Source organism: Heterodontus francisci, chromosome 11 (genome assembly GCF_036365525.1).
Source record: "Heterodontus francisci isolate sHetFra1 chromosome 11, sHetFra1.hap1, whole genome shotgun sequence".
NCBI lineage: Eukaryota > Metazoa > Chordata > Chondrichthyes > Heterodontiformes > Heterodontidae > Heterodontus > Heterodontus francisci.
In genome coordinates, this window is record NC_090381.1 from 35,094,791 (window position 1) to 35,107,514 (window position 12,724).

General features: G+C 43.4%; 1 protein-coding gene across 1 annotated transcript in view; it reads left to right on the forward strand.

Annotated features, from left to right (window-relative positions):
* The first annotated feature begins 3,399 nt into the window (after nucleotides 1–3,399).
* The window catches only part of LOC137375015 (rho guanine nucleotide exchange factor 9-like), an 82,731-nt gene continuing 73,406 nt past the window's right edge, over nucleotides 3,400–12,724 (forward strand). Inside the window, exons 1-2 of the mRNA XM_068041640.1 lie at nucleotides 3,400–3,486; nucleotides 3,960–4,202. Coding sequence (XP_067897741.1) covers nucleotides 3,400–3,486; nucleotides 3,960–4,202 — 330 coding nt within the window. The remainder of the gene's footprint in view (nucleotides 3,487–3,959; nucleotides 4,203–12,724) is intronic.

A 12,724-nucleotide genomic window follows, 5' to 3' on the forward strand; every position in this document is an offset into this window, starting at 1 on the left:
GCGTATCTAGAGCATGATTGAGAAAGTCTCGGAGTCTGGATAAGGTTAACTAATAACTCTTTTATTATTTGTACTCTCCTCAAGCCTCCTTAGCTAGCAGCCTTTGTGCTACTACTCTCTTCTTCCAAAGCCCATTACTATGTGACTGTTACATCATAACCCTTACAATGCGAGGAGCTGCTCTCACTGTCTCCATCCTTAGCCCATACATGTCCTTATACTACAGAAACCTAATGGACAAATCCATGATGGTGAGGAGAAACTTGTGACATGACTTAGTTTTGGGCAAGAGTGTGACACGATCCACAAGAACCCAAATAAAAGGTTAGTCAAAAGCAGATATCGGTATTAATGGGGCTGACTTCATTGAAGGCTGTGGCTTCCCAACCAGCTCACATGTATGGCATGTTCTGCAAAATTCAGCCACATCCTTATGCAAACCTGGTCAATAAAAATGCTGTCTTATCCTGAACTGAGTCTTCCGAATACCCATATGACCTGCCACTGGCATCTCATGGGCAATTCTCACAATTTCATGATGGTACCCCGGGGAACAACAACCCGATGAACTCTAACCCAATCCTCATCAGCGGACCTCTGAGGAGGTCCCGACTTTCACATTATTATGTCATTTTTGACTTTTTAACACTGAGGCCTTTTCAGCTTCTGCCTCAGAGCACCCCATTTGAGACAAACTTTTTAAGTCAGGGTCTTCCTGTTGTGTTTCAATCAAAGATGATCTGCTAAACAATTCACCATTGCTAGCCTTGGAGCCTTTTCATCAACATCCCCATTCAAAACCTTGAAAAAAGTTTCAGCCAACCAAACTCACAAATTGTCACCCACAACAACTGATTCTTTCTCATCACTAATCCTATGAGCCTGGGATCTTGTCACAATCTGGGAATATTCCAGGAAATTATTCCTGCAAAACTACAGTTTCAGCAACCTCAACTGGCTTTTCCAAAGCTACTGGAGACACCAATATCTTATCCCCAGCTAAATCTATCCATAACAACAAATCCATCCCTTCAACATGCAAATCAGGGAAGATTCCCACTGTTACAGGACTGGTGACTAAATCAGTAAATTGACCTTTTGCAATGGAACAGATAAATAACCTCTCTCAATTCTCCACACTATGACTTTTGCATTCATTGCACTACTTGGGGGAAATTTCATCCTTTGCTACCATTAATGATTGGGTTGCCCCTGTATCTCTAAGCAGCACAATCGGCTTGGTTGCCTCAAGTGACGAATAGGGGGACAACTTACCCTTGAACACAAAACTTTTATAACCTTCAGGGACCTGATCTATTTCATCAGCACCCAGGGGAGAGCACCTTTGCTCACTATTCAACATTGCCAAAGCCACTGGCTTGTCAGTAGTGCCACCTATTGGAGCATCCTTTTCAGGATAGGCTTTTGGTAAACTATCACAGCTACCAGTTTGCCTTTTAACTTCCAGCATTCTGATTTTATATGCCCTTGTTTATTACAAAAATAACACATTAGTCTTTTTGACTTTTGACTCAACCCTAGTCTCCTGGCTATCTTTCTTAGCACTCTAAGCATTGCCTGTATCCTCTCCTTTACTCTTTTTCCCACTAAAACCAAATCTCTTTTCATTATCAACATTCATACTCTCCAACTGCTCTATAACTATTGCTTCTGTGGGTCAATTTGTAATCATCTGCCATTGCTGTGGCTTTCCTTATTTTATCAACTTTATGTTCTTCCAGGTGGGAACTTATTCCTGAAGGGATACTAGTTTTAAATTCTTCATTTGGACTACTTCCCTAAAGCTTTCAAAGTCTTGCTCAATCCTGATTGGTCTATACCACTGATCAAATATCATTTCCTTCTCTCTAGCAAAATCCATAAATGTCTGATGCTGTTTTCTTTTTAAATTCCTAAATTTTTGTCTGTTAACCTCTGGTATCAATTCATAAGCGTTGAGAACTGCAGTTCTAATCATTTCATAGTCACTTGATTGTTCCATCAAAAGTATTGAACACCTCTAAAGTTTTTTTTCCACTAACACACTTTGCAATAAAATTGTCCAACTTTCATTTTGTCATTGCAACTTCATAACAATTTTTTATAGGGAAACAAAGTACATTTCAATTCCTTCCTTGCTGAGTTTAGGCACTAAGTGAATATTCCTCGCCAAATCAAAACCAGGAGCTAAATTTGATTCTTCCTCAAGCCTACCTGCCACTCCCTGTCCGCGTAATCCAAGATCTTTTCTTTGTCCAGTGCAAATTTCCTGGCTTCTCTTTCTTTTTGTAACTCTCTTTTTCTTTCTCTTCCCTTTCGAGTTCAAACCTTCTCATTTCAAGTTGTAATTGTCTTTCTTTTTCCTTTTCTTCCCTTTCCAATCTCAGCTTCTCTAACACAATTTTGGCTAGTTCCACTTGAACACTAGTGGGAACATCCTCTTCTTTTACCAGCTTCAAGCAAGGAAAGAATTCTCGGATAATCTCTGCTTCCTAGCAAAGGGGCTTATACTAACCCCCACTGTGCTGATATTGCTGCAAAATCGACCTTTCTCCACTTTTGCAAGATACTGAGACTCAGATCTTCTCTCTTAACAAATTATTGGTACTCATGTTGATTTCCCACTGAACGGAGCCAAAGTAACTGTGAAGTGTTGCTTTTTTAAAAATTCTATCAAATTCCAATGTGCCCACTTTACAGCCTCTGAATTTGTATCCCGGGTGAGCCCCCAATTTGTTATGATTGCAGTGAGCCTGTTAACATTAAAACACAAGATATTAGCGCCCCAGACCAATTTACATGACAAGATTTCACGTCTTAAGACCTATTATAACAACTAAACTAAAAACCACCATTAACTAACTAGTACTTTGTAAGTTGCTAATACTCCAAATTACAGAGAAAGATATTTTTTTCACTTATTAGAACACTTGAAGACCTCCCACCACATTTATATATTACACAGTCTTCCCTGAAGTGAAATCGTTGCAGCCAAACATCCCAATCTCGTTCGAGTTGCAATGGGTTGGACCTCCCAGACCTTCTCAAAGTCAATGTCCTCTTTGCTCACTTCTTCCTCGCACTTTCAATCTGGACGTCTATGGTTTCCTTGCTGGTCTTTTCCTTCTCTACAAATCTCAATTTTCAAATCAAGTTCAAGTCTTTGCAGCCTTTCGTTGTATCAGTGTTCTGAGAGCTGGTGTTCTCTCTCTCTCTCTACCTCCTGAGGCTTCCATCACTGATCCCTTCCTCGGTGGTGCCAGCTTCTCCTGGATGGTAAAATGAAGGCACGTGAGTGCTGCGCATCATTCTGAAGATTGGGAACGGATGGGAAGATCGCAGTGGATGACATGGTAATGTATGCAAATAGGTATTTAAAATATTTAAACCAGGGTCCCAATGCAGGGCTTCCCTAGCACTGGGAAGATCGGGCCTGGCAATCCTGTCATTGAGTTCCGTGGCGGCCACTATTGCTCTGATTCTCTGGCTCCTCCCCGCCACGAAACCTGATGTCCGGCTGGGAACAAAATCTGGCCCTTGGTGTGCGGTCATATGTTTCCTCTGACTCCATCTTACACACATTAAAAATCACATTTTTAAAATCATAATCAGGCTACAAAGTCCAGTGTTCATAACACCACACACTACCATTTAATTTGAACTATATATTTTCTCAGTATTGCATATTTATTTTACATCTATATTATATATATATATATATTTACTGGTGAAAATATTGGAAAGTAACCACATGATGGTCACTATTTGAAAGCTACTATTGAAAGGAAAGTTTAAGGCCACAGCTCTGGAGCAACCATGCCTTGCTGTTGATGACAATGTTTATAAAACTAAAAAGCACAATTGAAAGTGTATTTTTGACCTCATGTTAACTGAGTTCTAGATAATGGAATTATGTTTACTTAAGGCATTTAAAGTAGCCTTTGCTTCTGTTCTTGAAGCTACCTAGTAACGAGCGAGGAACAATTGAATTTCTGGACATCAGTGAAGAAGATATTATACCACCTCCTGAACCACGTCCTCAACCACCTCCTCAACCACCTCCTAAACCACCTCCTAAACCGCCTCCTGCACGTCCTGCATCACCTAAATTAACACAGCGGGACCAAAGGAGAGCCAACATCATCACTGAGATCATAAACTCGGAGAAGGAGTATGTCAAAAACCTACGTGACATCCATGAGGTATGATGTGGATGGCAAATGATAAGAAATAATACTCACTCGGTGCTGTTCAATTTGAGCACAAGGGGGGTAATTTCAGGAGCCTGTGCTTCTTCTCGGAAGTCTTGTTTGCTGGTAGCACAGCCTTGTAACATATGTCAATGTTTTCTAAACTCCGTAAAGAAGTATAGAAATATTTTCACTGATGCAGAGGGAAATGAAAGTTCAGGCCTAAATGGGACAAATGCAAGTTGTTGTTGTTAACATGGACTAGACCTAATTATGGGACAGCTTAATATTAGGCACAGATGCAATGAGGGTGTGGTTTCATTTATCTGGGAAAACAGGAAAGTCAGCTAAAAAGTCAAAATCAAAATGTGAGTGCATTTGGGTGAAATTATCAAAAAGATTAATATGGCAAAAGTTGAAGAAACAAGATCAGAAAAATCTTTTGTTACCCGAAGGTACTGTAGAAAGGAACCACACAATGGTCACCATTCTAAAGCCAATTTTGAAAGGATAGTTTAAAGTCCACTGCCTTGGAACAACCATCCCTTGCTTTTATCAAGAACATTTTATAAAAATTAAAGCACAAGTGAAAGTGTATTTTTTGACCTCATGTTAACTAAGTTCTAGATAATGGGACAAGTAGGCAAATTTGTAATTCTGTTAACTCTGGTCTGTTCTGGGTAATGAACCTAAATTTGTCATCTTCCAAACTGAAGAAATATAAATAGCAATTTGGTAGTACAGAACTTGAGTATTGCTGAAAATAGAGACATGTTGTCAAAGCTTTTCATCTTGCACTCATCGGGAAAATCTGCAGGATTACCAATGTAACGGAAAGCAACAACTTTATACTGTTTGAGAAGAGAGTGCTGATTGGTTGGCAAGTGAACTCTGATTGGTAGGGGCATTGCCATGGAGAATGCACCAGTTTATGGTGACTGACAGTTAACTGCCAAGCTTTGTTTGAAATTTAAACCAGGCAGCTTGACTCTGATTGGTCAAAGCATTGCCGTGAGGAATGAACCAGCGAATGGCTGTCACTTATTTTGTTTAGCTGAAACAGGTGCAATGTGTGTAAATGTTCTTTCTGTCTGCAAAGAACAGGGCCCTGTGTATTAATATATGTAGCTTCCAGTACACACAAATGCGCCACACTGCGAGCCCTACTGACAATCTTAAATTGGTTGTCAGCGTAATTCTTAGCGCACCAAGGATTATTTAACAAATGCTATCCAATCACGGAATCACATCTAATGTTGGGCACTGTGTTTTGAGTTTTGCAAGCACGGGCTGTTTGGGTATGGTCTGTACCTTGCCCGTTGCAAACAGCAGAAGGGACATGCGATTGGATATGATCCGCCAGTCTTTGGGACATACGGCCTATATACCTAGCATCACACTGGCATTGAAATTCATATTTGATAGGCAGAAAGTCTTTTTGGCTTGATAGCAAACATCACATGTGTTGCTACTGCATAGTAGCAGTGTGAAACACCTAGATTCACCTGTTGCTCAAATTTTTGGGCTTCTTTACGCTTCTAGGATAATCTGAGGTAGACTGGGCACTTTTCGGGGCCAAAAATGACAGCCATAGGCCTGTTTGCGCGATTTACAGTGAGAAATGATCTGATCAGGGTAGCCATTGTTACCCAGGATGCTTTTAATTTGCCCTATTTCAGCATCAAGCTTGCATGGTTATTTATTTATGATGAGGCCAATCTTGTAGCACGTGGAACTATAAGAATCCCAATGCGTGTATTGACCAGTGAAGGTAGGTTTGCAGCAGACCGTAGTAGAGAACCCCTTAGAAAATCAGCCCTTATCAGCAACCTTGTAAATAAGGCCTGAGCCATTTGCTCACCATGCAAGCATGATGCTGAAATAAGGCGAATCGCTCCTGCCCCCTCCCCACTGGAAGCACATTCACATCTTAGGAGGTCAGGAATTCAGGGGAAGAAGGTCAGGAACTTGTAGAGAGAAGGTCAGGAGCTCTGGGGGTGGTGGCAGGGGCTAGTGTGGGGGGAGAAGGCCTGGAACGGGAGGGGGGAGGTCAGGAACTAGGACAGGGTCAGGAACCCAGGGTTGGGGTGGGGGAGAAGGTCAGGAACTCGGGCGGGGGTGGGGTGGGGGTGGATGCGGGAGAAGGTCAGGAACTCGGGGATGGGGTGGGGGAAAAGGTCAGGAACTCAAGGGGGTGGGGGAGAAGGTCAGGAACACGATGGGGGGTAAGGTCAGGAACTTAGGGGAGGGGGGTGCAGGAGGTCAGGAACTGGGAGGGAGGTCAGGAACCCAGGGAGAGAAGGTCAGGAAGTCTGGGGTGGGAGGTAGTGCAGAAGGTCAGGAGCTCGGGGAGGTGGGGTTTTGGGGGAGGGGGGAGAAGGTTCGGAGCTCGGGGAGTTAGAGTACATAGCAAACAGTGGGCTGGGATAGGGGAAGAATGTGATCCATGTCTAAATGGGGGGGGGATGAGAGGGATAAATGATCCAGATGGGAAGACGGATCCCATTCTATCCCACTCTGATAGACCTGGATCATGTTCTCCACCCCCCTCACACACCATCACCACACCACCTCCAACCCATTTACACCTACACTACCTTTTGCCTCTCCTCCTCCTTCTAAACCTGGATCATGATTTTTACCATGAATGGCAGTGAGTTGATTTCCTGGGAACCTGAATGCCTCAACAGTATCTAATCCACCAATTAGGGTTTAAAATCTTTTATTTTACCATCCAAGGTCAACTATCATTACAATTGCAGCACTCTATGTAAAAGAGGATCTTCAAAAAGCTAACTACAGATCTATTTGGTGCATTCGACCATATTATCAATCGCACATGATTTGCACCTTCCTCAGTCATACTCTTCAATCATAGCAGCATTATGAGCTCTGAAGCCTGCTTCCGTATCTGACAATGATTGCATCATATTACACATTGCAGAAACCATGGGCTGAACTTTTAGGCCTCAATGGGGGAGGGCATGAAGGCAGGTGGGCAGGCAGATAAATTTGTGCCGCTGGCCGGCGAACCAGCTTGCAGGCTCCATCTCACCCCCAGGCCATTTTCCAGGAAGCAGAATGGGGGAAGGTGGGTAGTGGCAGGGCTAGCCAGAGAGCAGTTTAACTGCCTGGAGGTGGCCTCCTGATTGCAGACCGGGGGCCCAGCATTCTAGGCAGGCTTAGAGGCACCCTTGTATAAAAGCAAAATACTGCAGATGCTGGAAATCTGAAATAAAAACAAGAAATGCTGGAAATACTCAGCAGGTCTGGCAGCATCTGTGGAGAGAGAAGCAGAGTTAATGTTTCAGGTCAGTGACCCTTCATCAGAACTGACAGATATTAGAAATGTAAAGGGTTTTAAGCAAGTAAAGCGGGAGTGGGGCAAGAAATAACAAAACAGGTGTCGATAGGACAAGGTCACAGAGAATAAATGACCAGAAGGTATTGGAATAAAGGCAAATGGTATGTTAACGGTGTGCTGAAAGACAAAGTGTTCGTACAGAAAGAGTGTCAATTGACTGTAAAATGAACAGCCCTGGCTCCAAGCACAAACATTAAAAAAACAGCCAAGGCCCCAAACACTTCTTTCAGGTGGAGCAGCGATTTACTTGTACTTCTTTCAACAACTTTCACCGCTGCCTCAGCTTTTCCATTTGACTGGGGATAGTGTGCAGATGATGTGTAGTGCTGAATTTCCCAATTATTTGTGAAGCGTCTGAATGCTTCACTCGTGAACTGAGAGACATTGTTGCTCATCACAATGTCGGGAATGCCGTGGTGACTAAAATGTGCTTTCAGGTGTTCTATGATCTCACTGGTAGGCATTGACGGCAGCTGGGCTAACATTTAGTAGTCTAAATAGTGCTTAACTGTGACAAGATAATCAGTTCCAGTGAGAGTGAAGAGGTCTACCTCAAGCTTCATCCATGCTTTGTCTGGGATATAATGCGTCATGAGGGGCTGTTTATCTTGCTCAGCATGATGAACATTACACACACAGCATTGGCTGATGTGGTCCTTAATCTCATTGTTCATGTTTGGCCGATAGAGCACTTCTCTTGCCTTCCTCAGACTAGACTCAATTCCTTGATGGCTTGCATGGATGCACTTTGGCATCTCTTCTCTCATCTCTTTCAGGATAATGATGCTAATACCTTTGTACAAGATAACATCTTGGGCAGTGACTTCATCTCTGTATGCCCAATACTCTCTTACAAGAACAGGGCTGTTTTGGGGCCTCCCAGCTGCATTTTACTGCACACAGGCAATTAGCTGCCTGGCATTGGGGTCCTTGTCCCAGGACCAGGAGCAGCACTGCAGCCCAAGAAAGGAGATAAGTGGGGAAGGGTCGCCGGGGACAGTCAGGCAGGCCCCAGCAAATGGAGGGGGGAGGTGGGTTGTTGAGTGCAAGAGGGTGGGGTGGGGGGGGGTTGTTGGCGCAGCAGAAGCCTTTGCCGCTGGGGACCTCCGTGGGCCACAGATTGCCCAAGCAGGAGGCCCACCCCTCACAACACCTGCAGCAGGCTGCCTAGTTTTACTGGAAGACCATCCCACGTGATGGTGGCAAGCCCCGCTGCTGGCAAAATGCCAGTGTTGGTGAGATATGGCCCTTAAGTCACCATTAATTGGCCACATAAGGGCCTCAATTTGGCTCTGGGGAGAAGGTCGTTCTTGGCCTTCTGTGCCTCTGGCTAAACTGAATGGCATCAAAAAGGTGACAGGTACTCCACCTCCTGCCTTCCCTTGCAATTTTATTGGACTGCCACCTCCCTGCTCATCTCTTAGAGGGCTGATAAAAAATTCAGCCCAATGTCTCAGCTGGGTTGATGACTTCCAGAGCATGTTGTGCTGTTGCTTCTTGTTGAATCTGGAAGATTTCACATTCTGTACTAGCATCATCAACTTCCTTCAAAGGGAACGCAGCATGTTGGTGATATACATCTGCTTCCCTTGCTTGTTCTTCACTTCCAAGTGATATCTCTGCATATGAACTAACATCCTTGCAAATTGTCATGTAAGCCCCCACCAGCCAAGAATGAGGCACATATATTTCACCACATGGACATTAAAATTTAAAATTGTTGTTGTTAAGAAAAGAAGGCCTATTACAAGGGGTTGTCAAAGCCCTAGCTGGAAAGACATTTTTTCATACTAGCAGACAGTGTTGGAACAAAGGAACCAGTCCCTGCTCCAATACACAGAAGAGACCTGGCCAAACCAGCCGGTCACGTGACCGCCTGCTGGCCAACTAGGGGAGTTTTAAATTGGAGAAACAGTGTTGGAAGAAAGAAAGCTGTTTGCTCCTGGACTGGAAAAGACCTCTCTCCTGCTCTTATCTCTTTCTCATGGAACTGAAAACCACTGAAGACATATGAACCTCAAGAGAGAAAAGTCTCCTACAGTGAACAAGGTTTAAGAAGAATACTGGGCCCCAATGAAAAGCAGGATCTACCTTCAAGCAAGGACTTTACAGTAAGCTCGAAGCACAGTAACAAAAACCCCTCTTCAGAGATTGCCTCAAACCTCTCCACTATTTTTCTTCTACTCTTTTCTGTCTCTATTTGCATGCGCGTATCGCATTTGCATGCTAGTGTGGGGCGTGGCGTGTATCCGTAGGCATTAACCGAATTAGAGTTTAAGTTTTACTAAATTTCACTTTTCTTCTTTAAACTTAAGAAAGCCTGTTTGTGCTCATTTCTTTGTCTTATAATTGGAAAGTGGTGAACAAGGATTCACCAAAGGGGGAGTTCAAAACACAATGTGTTTAAAAACCCTATTACAATAAGACTGGGTGAACTGAGAAAGACCCCGAGACACCTTTCTCACCTGGTCGTAACACAAATGCTTTGGAGCAGATGGAACCGTTTGGAGAAAGATGCGTTGAAGAGGCTTATGGTCAGACTCTACCATCACTTTCTCTCGCCCAAACAGGTACTGGTTGAAATACTCAAAAGCAAAGACATCAGCAAGATACTCTTTCTCGATCTGTGCATAGCGTCGTTCATTTTGCATTAACGGTCTGGATGCAAACACAACTGGTCACCCTTGCTGCATGAGGATGGCTCCAAGTCCTGTTTCACTGGCTTCACACTGCAGGGTGACTTCCTCAAACGGCATCATAGTACCTCAGCACTGTCATCACTAGTTATGTGATGTGAGTGAAAGCTGCTTCTTGTTCTATGCCCCAATACTAATGAACATCCTTTGCAGTGAGTTTGCATAAAGCTTCACACTCTGACAACAGATTGGGCAAGAATAAATCCTACAAATTGTTGAACTGCCTTCACATCTGTTGGTTGCTGCATCTCTGTTACAGCTCACATCTTATCAGGGTCAGGGTGAAGTCCTTTCTCTGTGAGTACAAGCCCTATGTACCTGATTTCAGTCATCTTCAGCTGCAACCTTTTCTTATTCAGCTTCAGGTTCATCTGGTGAGCTCTCTCCAGCAGTCTCATTAGATTGTGATTATGGTCTGCGATGGCACCTTGAATCATATCTCCATATCCATAGACTAGAAGATCATCCATGATCAAAATGCCAAACAGCATGTGTAAACATCTATACCTCCCAAATGGTGTCCAGAAAGTATTCAGAAAGCTGCTGCTTTCATTCAACTTCACCTGCCAGTATCCATCCTTAGCATCTAAGATTGTAAAGACATTTGCCTTGGCAAGTGGAGGCAGAATCTCTGCAATGGTTGGTATAGGATAGTGAGATCTCTTCAAAGCTTTATTGAGGTCCTTTGGATCTAAACACACTCTCAACTTTCCAGGTTTTTTTCACTGCTACCATGCTGCTAATCCAGTCTGTAGGAGTTGTCACTTTCTTGATTACTCTCATCTTTTCAAGATCTTCTATCTTGTCTTTCAGGCAGGCCTCTGGGCAGCTGGAACTCTCCTTGGAAGATGCTGAGTTGGCTTCGAGATGATCTTCACCAGGAAGGCATTCAAGAGCTGTGAACACATCTTTGTAATCTGTCAGGATTTGTACAGCAGTCAATGGCTAGGTGTCATATGAAACACTACCAATCTCTTCTGTTACTTGAAGGATTACCAATCCAAGCTTTTGTCTTGTTTCAGCCGAGATGAGGGGGAGTTTGTTTCGTGTCCACTATCTGGAACTGAAGTTCTTCTTTCTTCCCATTGCATTTGACTCTCAGCTCAGTTTGTCCTCTTGGGGTGAGAATTGCTCCATCATAGAGCCTCAACTTTACCTTTGTTGGCTTCATATTTGGGTTACCATCTTGATCAATTTCACACAAGCATGCGAAGCTCATGATGTTGCACGTAGAACCAGTGTCTATCTGGCGCCTCACATCAGCTTGATACTCTCCTTCTGCAATCATCATTCCAACAGTCACAAACCACTTTCCACCTCAAGACTTGACGTTTTCAACATGTTCTAGTGTGTAGAGTGACTCGTAAGAATCATCGTCCGACATCTCTCCATTAACTATCTTTACAGGCTTGCTTTTCTTCTTTATAGCAAAACATTTGTGTGCAAAGTGGTTCAGCTTATTGCAGTTACAGCACTGCTTTCTCCATGCTGGACATGCTTCCTTTACCTTCTTGTGGTGTCCTCCACAGAATTCACATCCAGTACTCTGGCCTTGATCTTTCTGCAGGCCCTTCTGAAAGTTGTCCCTCCTTTTCATCATTGACTTGTGCTTGGAAGACTTGAACTGCCTCTCAGCATAGTGCACAGCCTCATCAGTTCTCCTATCAATACTCTTCATCTGTTAATTAGCCACCTCAGAGTTTCTGCATATGTCAATACCTTTTTTGAGAATAAGCCTCTCTTCTCAGCAGACATGGTCTCACCGCAGGATTTCTTGTTCCTAAGACAATCCTTTTTTTTATTCTTTCATGGGATGTGGGCATCACTGGCATGGCCTAATTGCCCTTGAACTGAGTGGCTTGCTAGGCCATTTCAGAGGGCAATTAAGAGTCAACCACATTTCTGTGGGTCTGGAGTCACATTTAGGCCAGACCAGGACAGCAGTTTCCTTTCCCTAAAGGACATTAGTGAACAAGATGGGTTTTTACGACAATTGATGATAGTTTCATGGCACCATTACTGAGACTAGCTTTCAATTCCAGATGTTTATTAATTAATTGAATTCAAATTCCACCAGCTACCAGGTGGGATTGAACCTGTGACCCCAAAGCATTAGCCTGGCTCTCTGGATTACCAATCCAGTGACATTGCCACTACACCACTGTCTCCCCCTAAATCCTATCTCTGATAAGATCATCCTTCAGTTGCCCAAACTCAGAAGACTAAGCTAGACGTCTCAGTACAGTAACATACTGATCAATATTCTCCATCTCTTCCTAAACTCTATGTTAAACACACAGCTTGATAAATGACATGAGAAGAGGGTTCAAAGTGGGACTTTAAGGCCTCCAAAATCTCCCAAGTCTTGCTTTTCTTCTCTTCAGTAAGATCTAGGATGTAATACAGCTTGTAAAGCTACTTCCCCACCAATGATAACAAGGTTGCTCCGCTTATCGGTTTGACTTTCTTGTCCA